Source organism: Varroa destructor, unplaced genomic scaffold, assembly GCF_002443255.2.
Source record: "Varroa destructor unplaced genomic scaffold, Vdes_3.0 BEIS01000006.1, whole genome shotgun sequence".
Classification (NCBI taxonomy): Eukaryota; Metazoa; Arthropoda; class Arachnida; order Mesostigmata; family Varroidae; genus Varroa; species Varroa destructor.
In genome coordinates, this window is record NW_019211459.1 from 30,331,819 (window position 1) to 30,353,145 (window position 21,327).

The 21,327-nt window shown below is 36.2% G+C and overlaps 1 protein-coding gene across 9 annotated transcripts in view; it reads left to right on the top strand.

Moving 5' to 3' along the window:
- Positions 1–21,327, top strand: part of LOC111253282 (uncharacterized) — a 47,431-nt gene that overhangs the window by 22,121 nt on the left and 3,983 nt on the right. For 2 of the 9 annotated variants that reach the window (XM_022812457.2, XM_086992061.1), the window contains 4 exons: positions 321–462; positions 3,243–3,464; positions 5,919–6,103; positions 13,539–13,645. In XM_022812457.2, the coding sequence (XP_022668192.1) occupies positions 321–462; positions 3,243–3,464; positions 5,919–6,103; positions 13,539–13,645 (656 nt within the window). Of the gene's footprint in view, positions 1–320; positions 463–3,242; positions 3,465–5,918; positions 6,104–13,538; positions 13,646–14,060; positions 14,086–15,794; positions 16,032–17,539; positions 17,934–21,327 lie in introns of those variants that run through there. The other 7 variants (XR_015329634.1, XR_015329633.1, XR_002674552.2 and 4 more) reach the window with 7 other exon arrangements.

The following is a 21,327-nucleotide window of genomic DNA, read 5'->3' on the forward strand; positions in this document are numbered from 1 at the left end:
ATTTCAAGCTTGTCAACATTTGAATTTTACTCTCTTTTTAGCTCCATTTCATTCTGACGCCTTAAGTTACGCTTTTATGTTTTCTCAATAACACGATACACAATTTATATTTCTTACGTGAACTACTGTCTCGTGGACACTGTAGTACTTTTATCAAACTCCGTTCGATTGTGCTTAAAGACACATTAATTCCCTTGTCCCTTATACGCTAAACTACAGAAAATGTCTTACTCCTTTGTGCTCCATACAAGCGAAATAACTTTAGGTTTACCAAGTTATCAGCTAATTGAAAAAAAATATATATATCTAAATCTAAACAGGCAGAAGCTAGCGGCATACAACAGCAAACTGCGGAACAGCCTCCAGAAGGAGCGGGGTCCGGACCTTCGTCTAAGGTACGGCCCTCACATGCAGGTCACAGGGGAAAAATCGTCAATTCAGCCCACGAAATCGATCAAATTAGTGAGTTCATTTATTGTTTTAAACCCTTAGAAACTAGAGACATCATTCCATGATTATGAAATAAATTTGTACAGTTACATATACATTCTGTAAGGACAGGAACTTCAATACCCTGTCATATCCTTGCTTTTTTAGATGCCAAGTAAACTCTAAATTTGTACCCTACATAGGAATTTCTTTTTACATATTTAGTATCGTAGGGCTCATTTTTTATTATCGTTGTTATCTAGTTTTCATCGAAAATAGCCCTGCATTTTCTTTGTGACTTTGTGATAGCAGCTGGTTAAGGCATTCTTCGTCCCGCTTATCATCCATATAAAGCGCAATACGACTTGAAAGCATAATACATCTTTCGCACCGCTTAATAATAAGTCCCATTTTCTCTGTTAAAATTACAATAAACAGTATGACCATTATCCGATATTACTAATATCCGTGTAATTATCTGTGTTAATCCGTGTTCGATTGACCGTTCGGTGTTGAAAATAGCATGCTTAATTTAAGAGCAGGCCAATATTCATGATACACTTAACATCCTACACCTAAGTTAAGAAAAGTTTCTAAGATTAAAAAAACTATACATAAGGCAACAGGTTCATATATAAGATTAAAATAAATAAAACATATTCTTCAAAAGAAGTACGGCATGTGATAAAGGCATCGTTAAAAGACAAGCAAAGAAAGACAAACTCTGCCATAATATTTCAACACTGAAAGTCACAACCAAAGCGATATGGACAAAGCTAATGGCTCTTTCTCAATGTCCGGAAAAACTGGCAAAGGAAAAGATGAAATTGCAGGAAAAGGTAGAGTATCAAGTTATCGGCCAAAGACTGCTAAAACATAATTTGCTATTTTAAACATAGAAAAGGTTGAATAAACTATCAAACATTTATAAAACGAAAAAGCGCCTGGACAAGATTACTAGCTATCCATAATCGTCGCATTCCATACAGCACCTGGGAAAACTCATTATCATTACCGGCATATACTTAGAACTATTAAAAATTCACTAAAAACAAACGTAGTAATTCTAATGCACAAATGGGCAACCTTGAGAATTTCTCACAGTACAGACCTATGTAAATTCTATGTGTTATCAATAAGTTATCGAGTATATGACAGTATAACAGATAGCACATGATTTTGAAACAAATGGAATTTTACCAAAAAAACAGTTTTGCATACGGAAAGCATTATTTGCCCACAATCACAAATTCAGGAAGCTCTATAGAAAAGTGAAGTTCAAGTATCAGTTCTTAATTTTTTTTTATGTGCATTTGCAGAAAAATGGTTTCGAAACAAGCTCAAAAGAACTGGGATTTGAGGGACAGAACTGAAGGTCTTTAAACATTCAATTCACGGCATGCATAAGAAACCGGTTTATGACTTATTACATATACAAAAGCCACATAGGATATGCCGAGGACACATGCATTATGCAGTTAAGCAACAAAGAGTTTATAAAAAATTCTCTCCTAAATGCTTAATGACGGACCTGCAAGCTAAACGCTACATCTAAAAAATCTTCATGTACTACTTTCGGTTACGAAATTCACAAGTTTCGAAAAGTATTTGGAGTTCACGTGACAGTACCTAGTCAATAAATACACACGAATGCTTCACAGTCATTAGTCTTCTTAAAATACTTAACAGTGGCATAAAATACTAGTTAAGAAATTAGCCTGGCAGGCTATGTGAACGCGTTAAAAAAAGTTGCAAACAACAATTACATATTTGGTAAAGAATGCAAAAGCTGACTTTTTCGACTACTATATACAGAGCCATATTTTAATGACGTTTAACATAATGTTTAGTGCTCTACAGAACCATTTTACCGAGCATTTTAGACCCACTGGAAACGAATACAAAATAAAAAAAAAATTACACTGTTAAACCCACGACATACAGGAGCACCTCAGCAGAACAGAAATACTAGTGTTTAAAGACAATCTGTAAAAGTTACGCAAGAATTTTAGTGCTTGAGAAAGTAAATTGTTACGGGAATACCAAAATCTACAATACACCTACACAACTAGTAAAGTACAGCCCATCAAATTAGATCTCTCAGAGGATGTTCCGAGAGAGGACAGAGGGAGCACAAACTTGTGTGTTTACAGGCGTACAATTCTCTGCATAGCAATGTAGGGAACAATGAGGCTACTGAAGCTCGCAAAAAAACAATTCAAACATTCAGAGTAGCATAGCTCCAGTAAGCAGCTGAAAACTAAATACTTATGAAACGCAATACAACTCTAACAAAATCAAATTACTTACACAACATGATAGCAAATACAGGAAAAACCATATCACAATACATGCAAAGATTTCAAATAATAACAAAAAACACTACGCATAGATACTTTACGTACCGCCTGATGTTTATTGTAATGCAAATATCCTACATACCACACAGGAGATAAAATCGTCCTGTGCTTTTCACTTATAAACAAATAAGCAGCCACACACACGCTCCAAAATAAAAACACGCTCATGATAATACACAAGCACCAAAGTGCTAGTGTATTATCATGAGAGATACGATTTATCTATTGATCTGATGATATTGAAATAAAGGTTTTTGTTTAAAAAAGATACACATGCTCTACCTGACAGTCTACATGGTATCAACTTTGCATGGTAACAACATTTTTTTCCATCTATAATGTCTTTAGAGTTGCAAATTCGGGACGTGCCATAGATGCGAAAGAAAAAATACTTGATTGCAAATTAGATTTTAATTGAATAAAATGATCGATCTGTTGAATCGTTTCTTCTAGAGGCTTCAGCATCTGAATACTACGGAGGCTATGGAAATGGTTACGGCGGCGGCTACGATGATTTCCACCATGCTTACGGCGGAGGTAGCTACCACCAAGTACCTTACCGACCGTCTCATCACCGGAGTTCGAAAGGGCCGCTCGCTCTTTTACTAGGTTTGCTACCTCTGGGTCTTCTTTTCGCCAGTCTGATGCCATCCTTCTACAATGTTCCCTTTGCCGGTTGGTATCACCCTTAGTTTTATTTTAATATAGACTTAACACGTAACAAAAATGCGGCGTTTCATTCAAAGTTACGCGGCTTTTATGACTACTGAATTTAGTGAATGCAAACAATGTTTTCTTCCCCATTGTTATTTGCAGATTGAACCTAGTGCTCTAAAAGCCCTTCAATAGATATATACATATAATTTAAACTACCATATTTAGTTTCATCACTTTGGTTCAAATAAACGTTTGCATACACCAGCAATTGGTCTTATTAGTACAGAAAAACAGTTCAAATTGTATGGATTTAAGTAAATGGAGTACGAGAATGGAATTCATCGTTTAATATCTAGACGCCCTGTTCAGGAACGAATTATCACAACTCGATATGGTTTCGCAATTTTCATAAAGCAATAACATAGTCCTGTTGGTTGCTGCACCATTTATATCGCATTTTCCATGGGTGCCTTCAGCAAATTTAAATACAGAAACATAATTTTTTTATCGACTAACATCTTCCAATAGAGTTAACTTCGATATGTAATAATAATATTTACCTTAGATCCGACCTTGCGTAGCAATAACGTAACACAAAAAATATCGTTTTGTAGAGACTCCTTCTTAGTCATGTCCTTCCCCAGAAGTCTACACAGAGTAACCGTTATTACTAATGGAATTTGTTAGACTTGTTTATCAACTATACTTCTGCTTATTGTATATAAAAATGATTACACGCGCTGCCCTCAAATTAGGTCTAGAAGGAAGACGTGCTATTCTGGTTAAAATTCTTTGTACGTAGTTTTTAGTAAACAACACAAATGCCAGCTTTAACGGCCGATTAGCCGGGGATCTACATTTTACTTTAAGTAGAAGCTTTTGCAGATTGGTTCGTCAATTGTAGGGTTCAATGTAAAGTCCCCTTCATGGGGTTTGTAAAGTCAATAATCTGTCTACTTAACTTCGTGGCATAGAAGTTTTACCGTGCGTGTAGTTGAGCCAAATAAGCTAAGAAAAAAGCTTAATAGTATTACCAATTCATAAGAAATTTTAGTAAAACTCTAGCTTTAAGGAGATAAAAGTTTCACAATAATGCATAAATTTTAAACGATAATTATGGAATGTTCTTGTGAAACTGATGTTAGCGATTTAGCTAAATTAAAAGTTATGTTAAAAGCCAACTGCTCAAACTACCTCCTCTCTGAATTTAATTTGCTAGCTGAGCGTATTTTCAAAAAAACGGCAATTAAACCTGTTTGACTCCAAATGAAACAGCCTAAAGCATCTTAAATATTATGTGACCGTTGGTGAGAAGTTTATTCCTTTGATGGCTTCCAAACCGGCTAACCGAAATAGATCAACAAAATTGTGCTTTTGTCGTAATAGAAATACATCCTGTTTACTGCGATTGTCTATGTCATGTAATACATTTTCGTTGGGGATTAAATCAGTAACAACTGGGTTTTTTAATCTGACATTGGAAGACCGATATTAAAGTTGAAACAATATATTTTGTTTTATTGTACTCTTATGTGCCTCGTGCAAGCATATATATTAGTGTGTCTATTTTTTACCTTATTTATTTCAACCTCTATAGTTTTAGTGGTTGATGGTAATGACTATGGATTTAAGATACACAAGGGAAATATTACTAACGACTACCCTACTTAACTGATACTATTTAACTTTCTAAGTTAAACAAAAATCTTTAATTTATAAAAATTGCTTATATATGCCCGGCCGGCTTAAAACGTGAAGCCACCTGCAGACACTTGCTTTCTACATACAGCAAGTAACTTTTTGTTCCACCTTATAATTGCGTTATATGAAGGAAGGCATGAAATGATTAGAAAAAGGCTTACGCCAGGCTGAAGGAGACAATCGAAGAAATACACGCACAATTATTTAGTAGGAACTATAGAAGGAAGTAGTAGGAAGATAGATATCTTGAGCAGCTAATAGACGTTTGGATATGTAGGTGAGATACTGTGATATAGCTATTGCCTTACCGACTTGTAAGCTAAACAGCAGCTTGTACGCATATATACAGTACATATATAATATATGCTGCTTGCGTGACTTTACTTTCCGGAAAGAAAGTTTTGTTGTTGCATGGGGATAGACGAATAGCAGGGACAGAACCCAGTATACATTGATGAATGATTAGATATACTTAGCTTTATGCTCGATTAAGAAAAGCCAGTGCAAAACTCTCTACCTTGCGGGTTACTTTTGCAATTTGCGGTGGATACCGCCCAGAAACTGACACTGATGAATTAGGTGCTAAATACTTTACCGTATCTGTCATATAATCATGATAAAAATAAACTTCCTAACTAATAGCATCACTAGAAATGTCTTAACTGATAGAACCAAGATATCGCTTCTGACCCTAACGCGCCGCTCAACTCTTAACGGTTATCATATTTATAGACTGCGATGACTTGTTTCAAACTTTTCATTGCCTTGTAGCAATTCCACCAGCTGGCATCGCAGTGCAAAATATTGCTGCCCCTCCAGTGGCCGGGCGCCGTCGCCGTGACATCCACGTGGACGACGCACCCAAAAATAACGATGTAAAACCACGCTCGTTAACGGCAATGTCCTCGCTCCAGACCACGCTTACTTCAGTGATTGAATCTAACCCCGTCATTAAGGTAATTACTTAGATCAGTTTGTTGCAGTCTGTGCAGCTCAATTTCGCGATTCTCGCAGAGGCCTATTATCCATGTATGTCGAACACGATTGCGTTTTTAACCTAAAAAGATATTAAAGATAAGTAAACACGAGAAAACTATCCTAATACAAAATTCATGCAACCAGTTTTCTATATTAATTTTTAAATAAAAATATGGTTTCACGATTTCACATCGATTTCACGTTATTATTCGACAATATCATAGAATATAATACAAATGCTCTTTGACCTATAGACAGAAGACAGATAATAATTTCTACATTAGTACTACCTTAAAGAATGCACGTATATTATCTCAATGCCTTTCCAACTCTCCTGGTACGCATTGCCCAGTATCTCGTAAATTTCCCAGAACTCCATAATAAAGAAATATTCTTTATACTGTGTTTTAAGCACGCATCGATTTCGCCAATACAGCATGCTGCGCTACTCATTCTTACGTAGTGCAAAATATCTCCATGACCTGCTGTCATCTTGATTTTTAGACAAAGAATCCCTTAACTATCCTAAATACTAATACCCTAAGTGTATGTACAAAAACCGAGTTTTATTTATTCGTTAACTTATAATTCGTGCTTTGCGTATTAATTCTGCTTTTGGACTGTACAAGTCATTTTTACACATCTGCGATCCTGTATTTACGCTTATTCGTCATTTCTAGGGTTGAAATCATCTGTCATTTCGAGTATTAACGCTTTCAAATTTAAAAAAACACCCCAAAAAGCATTTTGGTAAGATTACTGTGCAGCTTGACTTTAAGGTCTTTTTTATGGGAAAAGTATTAATTGAACTGTCACTGGATAGTGACATCGCATTAGCGATGATACAGTTCAGTAAGTACATAACTAACAAGCACGATTGAAATAATTATTATTATAAATATTCATCATTCAACATTTTCTGGCCAATTCAGCTATTTATTCAATTTCTGTTTATCACCGCAGCTTGCAGATTAGACGAGTCCCTTAATAATACAACCTTTATATCTCTTATAATACCCGCCACGTCTACTGCTTACCTACTGCAAAATTTTTTAGAGTAATCACGATTTCAGCAATTACACTCATTCTTGTACAACTACTGCGGTTGTTTTTCTCATTGTTATTTATATACGCCACTACCAACTACCATTAGTGACCTACGCGATATTTTCAATTATTGGAAAGGTTAATGACGAAACTGATGGAGTAAACGGCTAATTTTTACCGATAATTTGAACTCCCACGACGCTGCTTATGCATTTGAAAACATTGCCGACGTTATGGTAGCTTTCTTAAAGCCAGTAGAGCATTATAGAATCCGCGGTGTCACGAAGTTACTACTTGAACGTAACCAAAATGATTTCTTTTGTGACCCTAAACTTATTAATTAGTTAATTAATATTAATTAAATATTTACTCAATTATATTGAAAGCATTAATGAGTTTTCCAGATGGGGAAGTCTTATTACGGAGCAAAATGTACAGAGTTTTTGCGAAATTCCACAACTGTATAAAAGACCAACTAAAAAATAGTACTCTCGACACCCACCTCTGTTTTGTTTTTATGACAATTATATAGGAGCCTGTTTATTTTCAAATTTTTGCTGCTAGTAATAAAAAAATTTGCATATAAAGGGCAACAACACAGCATTTCAATATCAGAAAGAGTATACAGAACAAATTAAAACATTTTGCGTCATATAGGTAACACGAACTTTAGTGAGTTCATAGTACTAACTTAAGAGATTTGCCAGATGCCTTAAGCATGCTTGCATCCAGAGCATTTTCATATATTGTCAGGCTCGTGGAAACCTGGTTTCCGAAAAAGTCTATGGTGGAAATCATGCATCGCAAAGCGAATAACGACATTTCTGTTTAGCCGTTCATGCCTTTCAACGCCCTTGCTCCTTATTGCACCTGATTATTGAGCAAGCATATGCCCATCAACCTCCGATAATTTCTGTTCCCAGTTCCTAAAATTGGCATCTTCACGGTTGGAAGCTACGTGAGGCAATTTCCGGTAACTTTGTGTGGTTCCAATGCACTTTTGAGAAAGAAAGCTTTAACGCGACTCACTGTTTGGCAGTAGCGAGGGGCAAATAATAAAGCAATGTGATAGCCCATGCAATTAATACTGCATTTTTGTATCTTTCGGTGACATGCTCAGTAAAACTTTTTTCGTTCGCGGAGAAGAATAACCACAGGTTCGGCAACCGGTTGATATAGTCAAAAGGTGGCCTGGCAAGGTACAAGGTGTAAGTGGCTGCTGTTCTGTTTCATTACTATGTATATACAAAATGACGAGAAATAATTGCATAAAAAATCACCATTGATATCTAGTTTTAAGTGAGGTACGTAATTTTTTTCGCAAACATCGTGCCTATTTGAACACAATTAGACTATTATTTTAATATATATTGCCACATAAGAGTCTACTTCTATAATAACAGAGCAACAAAAAATCGAACAGATCACTTAACAGTGGAAAACAAATGGAATTTATAACATTGAAAAAGTTTAATATAAAATCTGACTTAGTCCTTGATGCAAATTTTTTTAAATATGTTATTGGCCGATCTAATATCAAAGATTATTTATTTGAACGTCGAAACATTTGTAGCCATGTTTTGATGTTCATATTCAAATATTCTATGACTTTAGGCATTAAAAGGTCCACTTTACCATAAAATGATAAGTACGAGTTCCACCTTCGAATTAATTAGACAACTATCTAAAAATCGGCATATGATATTTGTGCCCTTGATTTACGGTCTTTGTTTTGCTGCCGTACTATTTTTATATACTATTATACTATCTCGAAACTCTGCAAACCATATTTTGGTATCTTTATTTTTTTACAATGGTAGGAAGCGCCGCTGCTTGCCACCAGCGATTACTACGCTATAACCGAGCAAAATTCAGGCTATCTTTGTCATTTTAATTTCTCAGTGAATACTTCAAATTTAATCGCACTTTTTGTAATAGCCAACACGGAGACATTGAATTTAAATCGAAGATTACTGGGATATAGAAAGCAACATGAAAATTTAAAGAATTAGCCACATTACGCTGTGTGGCAAGATATTTTACTGGGGCAATATTATGCGAAAGGAATAACGTAACTGGTCCTTCAAAAGGCCTCTAAACATAAAAAAAATGCTCAATCTGCTTTAAAAGGTGGTAGTTTTAAAAAGAACATAATATACATAATCCCACTATTGAAGTTCATTGATGTGATGGCTGAGTTGGTAGTGAACCGAACTTGTTATTTATAAGTTCGGTTTTATATATATACTTCAATTCGGTTTTACACATACGGTTTTATGTAAATTTCGAGTCCGAGTCATAGACATTTTGTCGAGTTTTTAATTGTTGTATCAGAAATGACAGTCATCGCACCGTAGGCAATCGGCTTTTAATTGAAGTATTGTATTGATGTTGTAAGGTTTCAAGTTGGTGCAAAACATGTATTACCAGAATTCTTGGAACCTACACATATATAATATACTATTTCCTAATATTTTGAAATACAAAATAAACTGCGCGATTAAATTCAGTCGGCCCCAGATGCCGGAGAAACGCCTTTAGTTAACTAGCTTTTGGGGCGCAATGATGCAAATATCAACTCACATCTTGTTTTCAAGTTACTTAATTTGCCATTTCTAGCAGGACTCAACTTTGTTGAAAATCTAGATTTTTAAATGAAATATGACTGTGGTTCCCCTAAATTGACTCCGTGTTATTTTGTATGCTTATAAAGATTTTAAAAACGACGGTTCATAAACACTTAAAAAACCGAAAATTATGTAACGTTTAGAAGATAAGTCGATGTCCCAAAATGTTTCTCATTTACCTTTCATTCGATGAAATTTTGAAACGCCTTTTGGTGTAAAGTTATTTTTTACAATGACCTATCGGGTTCTATAGAACATAAGGCCAGATATTACATTACCTGTGTGACATTTAGCTGAAATGGAAACGGTCCTTTTTCTTTAGAAATTAGGTATTGCGCTTAAAAACTTCTATCCAGATGGACTGCTCTCGGGGTAACCAAATTTGAATTACGATTCACGATTAAAGGTCCCATTGATAAAGAAAGCGTAGAGAACATATTCGCATAAACTTGACAACCAAATGTTACATATTCTTTAGTGGTTTGTATTTCTATTGAGGTGCTTAAACTTTTATAAGCGTTCATATACGGGAGAAAATCCAAAAAAAAACAGTTCCTAACACGTCATAGAACATTTTGTGAGGTATCTAATGCAAAATACAGTATACTGTATATATATATATGTACTTCACTAGTATATATTGCTCCTTCGGTTTCTGAAAATGTGTAACGTTTTTGCTCGGCACTAAAAATTGTTATTAAGCTACTAAGAAGCGAAGTTTATTTCTTAATTTTATCTAACTTAATATTTATCCTATGCTCAAGCACAGTACAGTAGACTATTTTCATACTTACATGAATCCCCGCAAAATACTTGATTATTAGTTAACGTCGAATATTATTAACCTAGTTAACATTACAGAAGTAGAGAGTTTAAAACTTGGGACCACTAACTTTGTTTTCATGTTGGCTACCACAGATTTAACCCAGTAGTAAATACGATAGTTGGTTTAAATGGCTGATGTGTAGATAGTAATATAAATGTATACAGTCTCAACTTACCAAGAGGTTTAGTTGAAATAATCACACCAAACTACCATCCTACAATAGTCGCTTTCACTGATTAAACCGATATGGCCTACAATACTCAAAGGAGATTATTGAGAAGTTTCAACACGTATCTTGCATTTTTTCAGTTTTGAAGACTGAAATTTTGAAAGAAATAGCATAACGGTCAAGACAACTTTATTAAAATCAACAGCTTTTTTTTTTTTTATTTATATGCTGCCAGCACCACACTCAACATAAGCACGCATTAAAAAACCCATTGAAGAAATACCGTGGGTAGCCAATTCGATACCGTACCTATTTGAATGCATGAAGTTAAAACTCTACTATGTGGTAAAATCTGAAAGTTTAATAATAAATAACGAAATAATAAATTAAGGCTTACTATAACCCCAAGGAGTACACGACAATGTAACGAAAACGGTTAGCAGAAATCGATAATTAAAACGTGCGCCAAAAAATGACAATAAGAGGAATGAACCAAAAGAAACTTCCCCAAAGGAAACGCACCCAAGAAGTGGATGACGAGGTCTTGCAGGTGTCTAGTCACCCCAATAGATCTCCGGGAAGATAGAAATTAGTTGCACAATTGTCATGAATTGTCTGCAAGTACAGTGGAAAGGCGGGTCGCACATAAGCTTAGCTAAAGTGCTATTATTTCTATTCAACGTCCAACTCCCTTTGGCTTAAGAAAGATTAAGCCGTACGAGCCTTAGCAAGGAGAGCTCACAGAATGTGGCGGAATCCGAAATGGGATTTTCAACTCATAAGCGTTGGGAACACATTAAAATGATGAGTATAATGACGATAATTAATTCAGTTTGTCGGACTGAGTCAAAACATGGTAAATGTAAAGGTGTTAGAAAAACAAATGACCGTGCAAAGTAAGGCAATATTTGACCTTATGAAGTTTTGAGAAAAAAATTCTAATAAGCCTTGGGCGGTCATTATTTTACTTTCGACTGACAATTATTCCATTTGTTCCAAACAACACCATATGAAAGATAAGCGATTATGAAACAAAACGAGAATCCGAAAGTATCGTCTTCACTATTCTGTTGTGTTCCGTCGTTCTGTTGTTCAAACAGGAAAAACTGAAATTAATTACTTTAGGTAATAAGGTTGGCCTCATCTAGAGGTTAACAACATAAAATTAATTTTTTATTTATCTCGACAATTTTAAAAGAAATTGATTACAGTTAGAGAATCTTTTTTATCATCTGTTAATAAAGACCGGAGATAGTAAACCATTCCAGTAAAGAGACGATTAACTGCGCAGCCCACTGGTAAGAGGAGAAACCTAATGCCATTTCTGTAGTTCCTATAATGCTATACTATAAGTTTACTACACCGTATAATATTATTGTCATGTATGCTGAAAAAGCAGTTGCTTGTATATTTCTATAACCAAATGTGTTGGCTCCCTCCAGATTAGATGCTAAGAGGTCTGCAAAATCGTAATTTTTTGTTCGCCGTAAAACCTTTTCTTTCCGGATCCAGCTTGTCTTAGAAAAAGTTATATGTGTTGTATTCCCTTACGCTTGTTTCAACGGAGGTGCTAAAACAAGGTTGCGATCTATTTAGGACAAAAAATGTGAACACATAGTTTCCATCTACGAGCTATTGTATGCATGTCTTTAAATCTCAGAAGACCTAGCAGAATCTCATACGTGTTATATATCGTTAAAACTATCGAGATTTTCTTTTGACATCAGTTGAGTTTCTAAATTGGAGTAGTAGCCTAATAGACAAAAGTTACTTCGCCAGCACTAGCAGGATATGTATTTCGATACTTTGGCAACTGAATGTTTATTTCTTAATTTTTTTATCTCCTTTGTGTAGTCAAAGGCAATATTATCGCGCTTAAAATATTTATTGATATTTAAACGGTATTTCTCTTAAATTAAACAAGTCAACTTGGCCAACTGGCGTCTATAACATTCTGCAAAAGTAAGTCTTTCAAGACTTTAGAAGCTACGAAAACGGACTAGGACTCAATAGTAAGAACACCACCAAAATTAAATGAGAAATGCAAAAGATAACTCGACGATGAACACGAGAAATTTAAATCCTTTAACGTTACATTTAAGTCATCTAGAGTCTGTGGCTTAACCTTTATTACCTTCTTATCGGACTCGATATGATGCTATTATGTTTTTCAGCTTAAAATATTGTTTATATTTAACGGAACTTCAAAATAGTCACATTTTGAAGCATGTGAAAAAAACTCTACTTCAGATCCTTAATTTAATCCTAATTACTTAATTTAATGTTTTGAGATATATACAAAAGGATGATAACGAGCTGAAAGGCAAGGAAAGAGTTTAAACAAAACAACCTTATGCGATAGCGTCATGTTAAATCTGCGGATATTTCGTCCCCACTGGACTGAAACACTTTAATCTCATCGGAATAAATTATAACTAGCTATAACGACAATGATATCACTGCAGTCAATATACATGTATCTTCATTGTGGTAGTAGTAAAACCCTGTTCATATGAAGAATAAGTTAATTACATCGATTTATTGTTTCTAGACATGTTTAGATCTAACACCTTCTTGGTTCCCTTTGTACTGGAGCATTGAGGTCCACATTCGTGCCGCTTGGTACTTAATAATTATCTGACAAATGTATAACGCTTACTTAAAAAACCACAACAAACAGATGAGTGAACATCACATACTGTTATTAACCTACCGCGATACTGATTATTTTGACATGTATATAGGTTCTTCAAGAATACAGGCTACACGGTCTCAATAGTCCCTCCTGTATCCAACGCCTCACCTGCGAAATTCTGTTGACCCAACCCTGGATGCAAACTTTTGCAAAAAGGTAATTACAAATTAATTAATATGCTATAAAAAACCAAACCAGAGCCTTTTTTTTAGTAAATTGGTCTTCGCAATAGGGGTTTTTCATTAGAGATACGCCATTACGCGACTTGTGGCAGTTTATCGTAGATAAAACAGTTGCCTTTCATAGCAAAGGATGGACGAGATGTGCATATAAACCTTATTACCTCAATAAGTGTAAAGTTACTCATATTATTATTAATAATTACGACAATAAGGTTGACTACATAAAGCTACATGGTCCATATTGTTTGCGTTCTTTACTGGTTTTGCGTATATTACTAAATAATGCTTACCATCGCTTCGTTTGATGGCTACTACAGTGGTTCTTCTTACACAATGGAAGCAAGCATTTAGTTGATCTCGTCTAGCAATAATGTTTTTGCACTTTGCAGAGACTTTTAAGCTAAGATGCCTTTTTGTAAAAAGTGTGAGGATGATCGATTGATGAGGCGTTACCTTGGATAATATACACTGCGTATTCTCTATTCGGTGTCTACATGCTAATATTATATTCAAGTTTTCGCTTTTGGCAGTTGTTATTAAATTTGAAATAGGTAACAATGAAAATTAAAGTATGATGCATGTTAACTTATCTAATAGATTGATTAGCACATTTCCCAGTTTTAAGCTCTTTACTTTGAAACTTTTATTAAAGGTTTCGGTTTCGAGTTGTCGGACTCTAATTGCTATTTCTTTGTAACTCTATAAATAAGCTGAGTTTTCAAGCCGTAGACGCTCCAGCATCAAGGGGGTTCATGTAACTGATAGTGTTGTAATTAGGTGTCAGTGCCTCTAAGGTTCCGATGTCTCAACAATATATCGATATGAAATCATTCAATTTATCGCCCGATGTGGATCTCTCATATTGCATATCGAATTTGGTTATTGGGTTCCAACGCTTCTGCCTTCTCATATTTATTCCTTATAATATGTTTTAAGCATTTTATGTACCACCGATATCTTAAGTTGTATATGTCGCTTAACAACGCTACGATTAGTTTCGATGACGCGTCGAACTCACAAAATGAAAAAAATACGAAACTGAACTAATAAACTAAACTTCGCGAAAAGCAATAACCAACCATAATTGTAAATCACTTATTAAATAGTGTTTGTATCAAATTGAAGACGTTTATCTCGCCAAGTTTTCAATTACTCCATATACTAAGGCTTCGTATTATATACTTATAGTAAATCACAACATTATTTTGCACTAACATTTATACGAAACGGAAATGCAGGTCTGTTGTGTCTTGTCTACACTTGTCGCACAATCAAGGCCACTAACTGGCATGTCTTACGATGAGGCTTAGTAAAGGTTGCTGCGTGAACGTCGTTGACCGCCGCCCTAGGTGACCATTATTTAGCAATGATGATTTTGATTAGCCTTTTTTTGAGATTTCTACTTCTGATTCCGTCGATGAAGAATGCATAAAGAGCCATAAACACCAACCATATTCTTGCCGAAAGGATAACACACGATGATAAGCTATACAACCTAAGCCAATAGATAAGAGTACCGTTCTTGTTGTAAAGCTGGACTTAGTCTAGGGCCTTAAGGTTCAAACTTTGCTCTGTTAAATTGTCAAGAAACCAGTAACGCATATAATAAATATCAAATTCATTAGGCTAAAGAAATTGCCACAGTTCTGACGCTAAATCTCGCTCGCCTCGAGTATCTAAACGATTCATTCGGTTAAACTGTACTCTGGAAGTAGCTTTCCCACACGCCTTGCGGAAGTACGCGCAATTCAATTTTGATCCCATTCCAAAAACTATTACACCATACTGAGTTTCATTTCTGTTTATTATCTAATCTCTCGAAAACACTTACGTTTCAAATTCTTTATGTAATGAATAGTTAATTTGATATGTTCTGTACGCTTTTTTTAATATAGACATAATCATGATAATTCAAACTTCCGAGACTTAAGCGGAAATAGGTTCGGGTCTTAACAATAGCAGATGTGGCCAGTGCCTAATGACTCTTATGCCCAGAGTCATTCTCCAGATGTGCCTGTTCCCTATCCGCGTTCAGACCAGCATCTCCCCACGTTTTTTAAGGTTGAAACCCCCCACTCTTTTAAGCCGGCCGACGTGTTTCTTCTTTCTATGTACTTCCACAGATCTATCATCCGCTCGCTGTGCTGCAGAGGAAGTCGACGAACTCCTCCATTACGCTTCTAAGTAGTGCAAGGACATTCCTTCCAGTTGGCCGCTACAGTATCTACAACTTTTCAGCACTTTTCCAGCGCCTCTGGTCTGGCCCCTATCAGACTTTGCCAGACCAATAGAAAGTGTATGGCGTGGTCTTCGGAATCGAACAAATGCGGGCGCCTGACCTAAGCATGTCAATCCTTTTGGTAACCTCTTGTTCGGCTTCCTTTAACCTATCTAAGCTTTTTTTCTAATCCTGCGCCTCCCCTCAGCTTTCGAGTCCCAGAAGAGTGTACCTGTCAAAACGAAAGTGAATGGCGCGGCAGCCGTTTCATTAGTTTAAACGGTTCGCAGCGTCGGGAATCTTTGGGTCTTCCTCAAAGACGGTCTTTGTCTTAGTGTATGTAGAGAGGTTGAACCACACTGGATCGCTGAAGAAAGCTATTGACTGTACGACATACATAGTAAGTCTGTATCGCTCAGTACGCCTCGGGTTGTAATGTTCGGAAAATATCTTCGGTATGTCATTTGCTGCCTTTTAACTCTAGTGGTTGTTACGTATCTGTGCCGCGTCTCTTGGAGTCCCCTATTTGGGTGTACTCCAACGTATCTGGAATTTCAACCATTTTGATTTGGCCGCCAGTGAAGTTCAATTCAACAAACCAAACTAACCTTTTGTTATAAAACAAAATGGCTATGCTTTTTCAGGTGCCAATGAAAGTCCAGTCTTTGTTAATCAGTTGTGAATGACTTGCAGAGTCGGGTAAATTTTGAACTCAAGTTTTTGCGATAAGTACCCTAATGTGTTAAGCAGTACACCAGGATATTTATAACATATAGATTAAATTACATTTTTCAACGCTTCCGAGTATCAACCTTTTCTTATTCAAAGCACTGACAGCAAAAAGGATGGTGCAGTCTTTACCAGTTATCAATAACTCCCAGGGACCAGCTGGCTTTTTTGAAACAAGAGCTGTGCAATAATCCGTTGATTTTAGATAACGAGTTTCTAATTTTTCTGTGGTGCCGCTGGAGTAAATAAGCTAATAGATGAAACTCCAGGTTGGAGCCGAAGTTGTAACTCAATGACTTTTTTAAATTACTTGAGTGTCTAGTTTGAGCTGATGTTTGACGCAAACATTATTATGTCGCTATATTTATTGAATTGAAAATAGGTCCGTAGACTTATGGGCAAATAGGCAATGGGAGGTTTTAAACTTGACAGACTTTAGTCTGTCAAAAAAACGGAATCTGTGCTACCTTTTTCACTAAGATTGACGTTGATGTCAGCTTGAAAAACGACTTTTTATGTAATCTGCCTCTCTTAGTATAGCCCACGAGCAGTGCGCATTTTTTAAATCATGAAAGTACGATTGCCAAAAATATGTGCGGAACATCTTCATATAATACAAAAAATTCAATATAGAACGGAAGTAATGGTATAATAATAGTTTGCAGCAAACGTTAAATCGTGTGGAATATCCTAAGTTAAAGCACCTAAGAATATATTTCGCTGATTTTTCTAATATATAAAACTATTTTAATGGAAAGAAGTTCAAAAGTATTTACTCCGTAGTATACGCAAAACGACAAGATTGTCAGTGAGGCTCGTAAGCGATCATTACTTACAGAATTCTAAAAAAATTTTTAATCTTGAGTTAATTCAAACGATTGCAGTATGTTGTTTCTTTTTTCTTATTGCATTCTATTTCAGTGATACTCTGATAACCCTAGAGTGAATGATTTACGCGATAGCATAGGCCCGCAAGATAGGCAGTTTTATCGTTTCGGAGCGGCTCTGATATTATCGTGAAGCAAAAAACGCGGGCCATCAAAGAGTTTCATTGACACTTTGAATGGAATTTCTTCTACTGCCATTAAACCATTGTTTACGAAACTTTCTTAGGGTAATTGTTTCCACTGATTGTTGTACTACCTTCGTTAATGCAAGAGTAATGTCAAAGTATTAAGGCGTCAAATATAATAATAACATAACCTAAGAATAGCGACAAAAATCAATATTAGTAATAAAGCGAGTAATAAAGTTCAAACTACCTCTATATAATGATCTTCTAATAAAATAATATATATTTGTATTAAAAATATTATCCTAGCAATGATTTTTTTAGGAAGAAGAGGGTAAGTAGCATGTTCTTTTCTCTAACAGAATGGCAATAGAAAACGTTGTCTTTATTTCGAAGGGTAGGCCGCTACTAACGTAATTGCCTCTTGGGCACCCTGGCAAAGGCCATAGCGTGTATCAAAGAAGCATGGCTGCAATTTTTCGCCGAAAAATGTGACTTACAAATATCCTGAGAACTTTTGCTTTTAACAGCAGTTCGCTGAATTACTGCAGGGGCATCTTCGACTGGGTTTTGCCTACCAGTCTAAGTTGTACCTGCTCATTTTCATGAATACCGGAAGCGTTTTACAGTCTATACTAGAACACTGTTCTAAGCCCACTAGTTGGAAAAGGGGTATCTTAACACCTTGGAAATACATATACAGAATGGGGTATTTAAATTGGGACATGTGCTAGAAGTATCACTTCTGACAGTTATGTCTATACTACAGAGTATTATTTACCGCGACTACATTTTTTACTCAGTACATAAACTACTTATTAGGAATTGTTAAATTACTCCTTCTTTAATGCGTAAGTGACTTTTTTGTAGTAAGGCCACGTCAAGCGAGATTGTTAAGTGTGAAATCGCTAAAGTGTCGCTCGAATACGCAATATACAAAGTATTCTAGTTACTAGAAAAAAGTGAGTTTCCACTAGTAGCAAGAATAGCGAGTAGGTGCGCATCTGCTACAACCAGCAGCCCGCCAAAAATTTGTTCAACATGCATGTATACATATTTCGTAAAGCTTTTTTGAGTTGGTGGTTCTCATATAACTACTTGCCCATATAGGATTTTTAGCTATTATTTGATTTGCTAGAAGCACATACAAATACTTATCGAATAAGCACTCTTTGAGGTGCTGGTTTCTGAAAGCCAACGAAATGCAATTCTTTTACTTTCATCAAATAGATTACATCGCTTTTCCCCGGCGCCACTTGAAGGAACTGCTTCTTTATCCAGTTCACTCATACGCCCTGTCTACTATTTTCTAAATAGCAATGAAGGTTGACTTGATCCAACCAAAACCGTATTGTGAGTCTAACAAAACTTGCTTAGCCTTTATTTCGTGCTCAAACCTACCTATCATAATGAACTCCATAATCCTGGAAACCGTACTGAGGAGGCAGTGGGTCTGTATATTATTGTGCCTGTTCCCTCCGGTTTCAGAATCAGGACTATTCCTCCGGGAATCGTTCCTTGCGAAAAAATTCGTTATATACAGGCTAAGGTGAATGGTCCATGCTTAGATCCACGATTTGAGGATTGGTGCAAAAGGCGCATGGAAAATCTTTAAAAAAGGCTCGATGGGCGGTTTCTCTCAAAGAAAGCCGGTTCGCTGAAAGAGCTCCTTCGTCGTTGCAGGGAACAAGCGAAACGTTCAGCGAATTCGCGAATGCCAAGTGGATTCAGCAAGATAAACTGGGTGTAAAAGTCGAGTTTAGTATGTTCTGGAGTAGCATTTGAAGGACGGCGATAGAGCGTCTTTCATTGATTTTCTCACTGCGGCTAAGGTAGCGTTTTATGCTATGTTAGTTCTGGTCATGCAAGACTGTATGTGAGAGGAATCTGGCATTTGGTAATAGGATCGACCGCAGCGAACTGTGTTCATTCTGCGTTTTATGAGCACTATTTGTTCCGTTAACGAGAGTGCGGCTCGGACCACGGGTCAACCCACCAGTTCGATCACCTCGAACCTCTACAACGATGCCAACCTCGTGGCACAGCAACCAGCGAGCCATCAATGGGCAGCACTGACTGTTGCATTACGAGAAGGTAGGAAAATAAAGCGTTTTTTAATCAGGCAAAACATTGCGTATCGCTTTGACTTAAATTATGTAGTACGTACTTCTGAAAAAACTAGTGTCGCTTCAAGTGTCGTCAGGTACGACCCAAACGCATAGAAAACTGTTTGAGGCTTAGTGGCATGCTATTTTTCGGACTGAAGAATTTGGGCTAGGCTACGTGCGTACGTACCCAGCTGCGACACGTGCCGGCTTGCGATTGGAAGTACGTTCCTTTCTAGCCTATCAACGGATATTTCTGGATATAGGTAAGCATGAACTTTATGTTGCAAAGAGAATAGCCGAAATTACTGATATGAAATGAGTTTCCTATCGCGAAAACAGGATCTGTGTTAAAATTATGAGAGTCTCCTTGGGTAAATCTGGTGTCGCAAGCACGTACAAGACATTCTCGATTGCGCCCAAAACCGGAAGCTATGCCATCTGATAGTCGGTCGTAAAAACTCTGGAATTATGTCCAACACGCGCAAAAGGATATTTCGAGAAGGTTTGGATAATGCAGCATGACGTTGGACCCACTGGGCGCTAAAAGACTGGGGTGAGAACATTCTTCCGGTAACCATGGGCGAGTTGTAATGAATACATTATTGTGGTTTAAATATATGTATAAATATACGACCACGGCTATATAATCGCAAAGCGAATAGCTCTAAAGCGTTCATTCTTGCCACCCAACGATAAAGCTTTGACAAAATGATGCTTTCATATAGGAAAAAACTTGGACGGGCTCCTTCTAGTAACAAATGTGCATTCACCGACTGCTCCTAGTACAAGACAGAAAGCATTTTTTTAAAACAAAATAACAAGCTCGTGCGTCTTTTTTTTTGGGCGAAGATCAGTTAATATTGAAGCTTTACGTATTGGACCAATCGCCACCAAAATTAAAAATGTTGATCTTAGTCTGAAATAAACGGACTATATTGTTGCCAACGTTTATGTAGTTTCTGAGAACCTAAAAAAAAAGATTCCAGAAGGCAAACTAAGATCATCAATTGAATTCAGATTTAAACGATTTAAGAATCCATTAAAAGGCATTTTTTTAACGGCCGTCTTAGCGGAGAGAATATCTGTTCTAAACTTGGATCGTCCGAGTTTTAACGGTTAGTAAGATTTTGTTTGCGCCTTCTGAAATTTTCGCCGTTTCCTTCGTTTTAAGCTGCTCCATTTTTGAGATTTATATTCTGCTATCAGCCCAAAATTTTATTTCATTGGAATTTGTTTATGTAACGCATTTACGCTGCACACGAGTTTACACATATCAATATAACTTGACACAAAGTTACTATTAAAGCATTATTTGCCCATTAATAAACGAATATCTTGGAAATAACAGGCTTGGGTCTCGTTTGGAATTGAATTTGCGATCGTGATCATAACCGTCAGAAATGCACTTTTCGCGCACGCAGAACATCTAAACTGCCTAGTTCTGTTTAGCTACAGTTTTATTAATAGAGCATAAAAAATTCTCAGTTCAGGCGCGCTGCTCTGTATGTATAGATGTATTCTAAACGTTGCATATACACATATATACACACATGCATCGCCTTAACTTTAATGCATATTAACCAAACGTC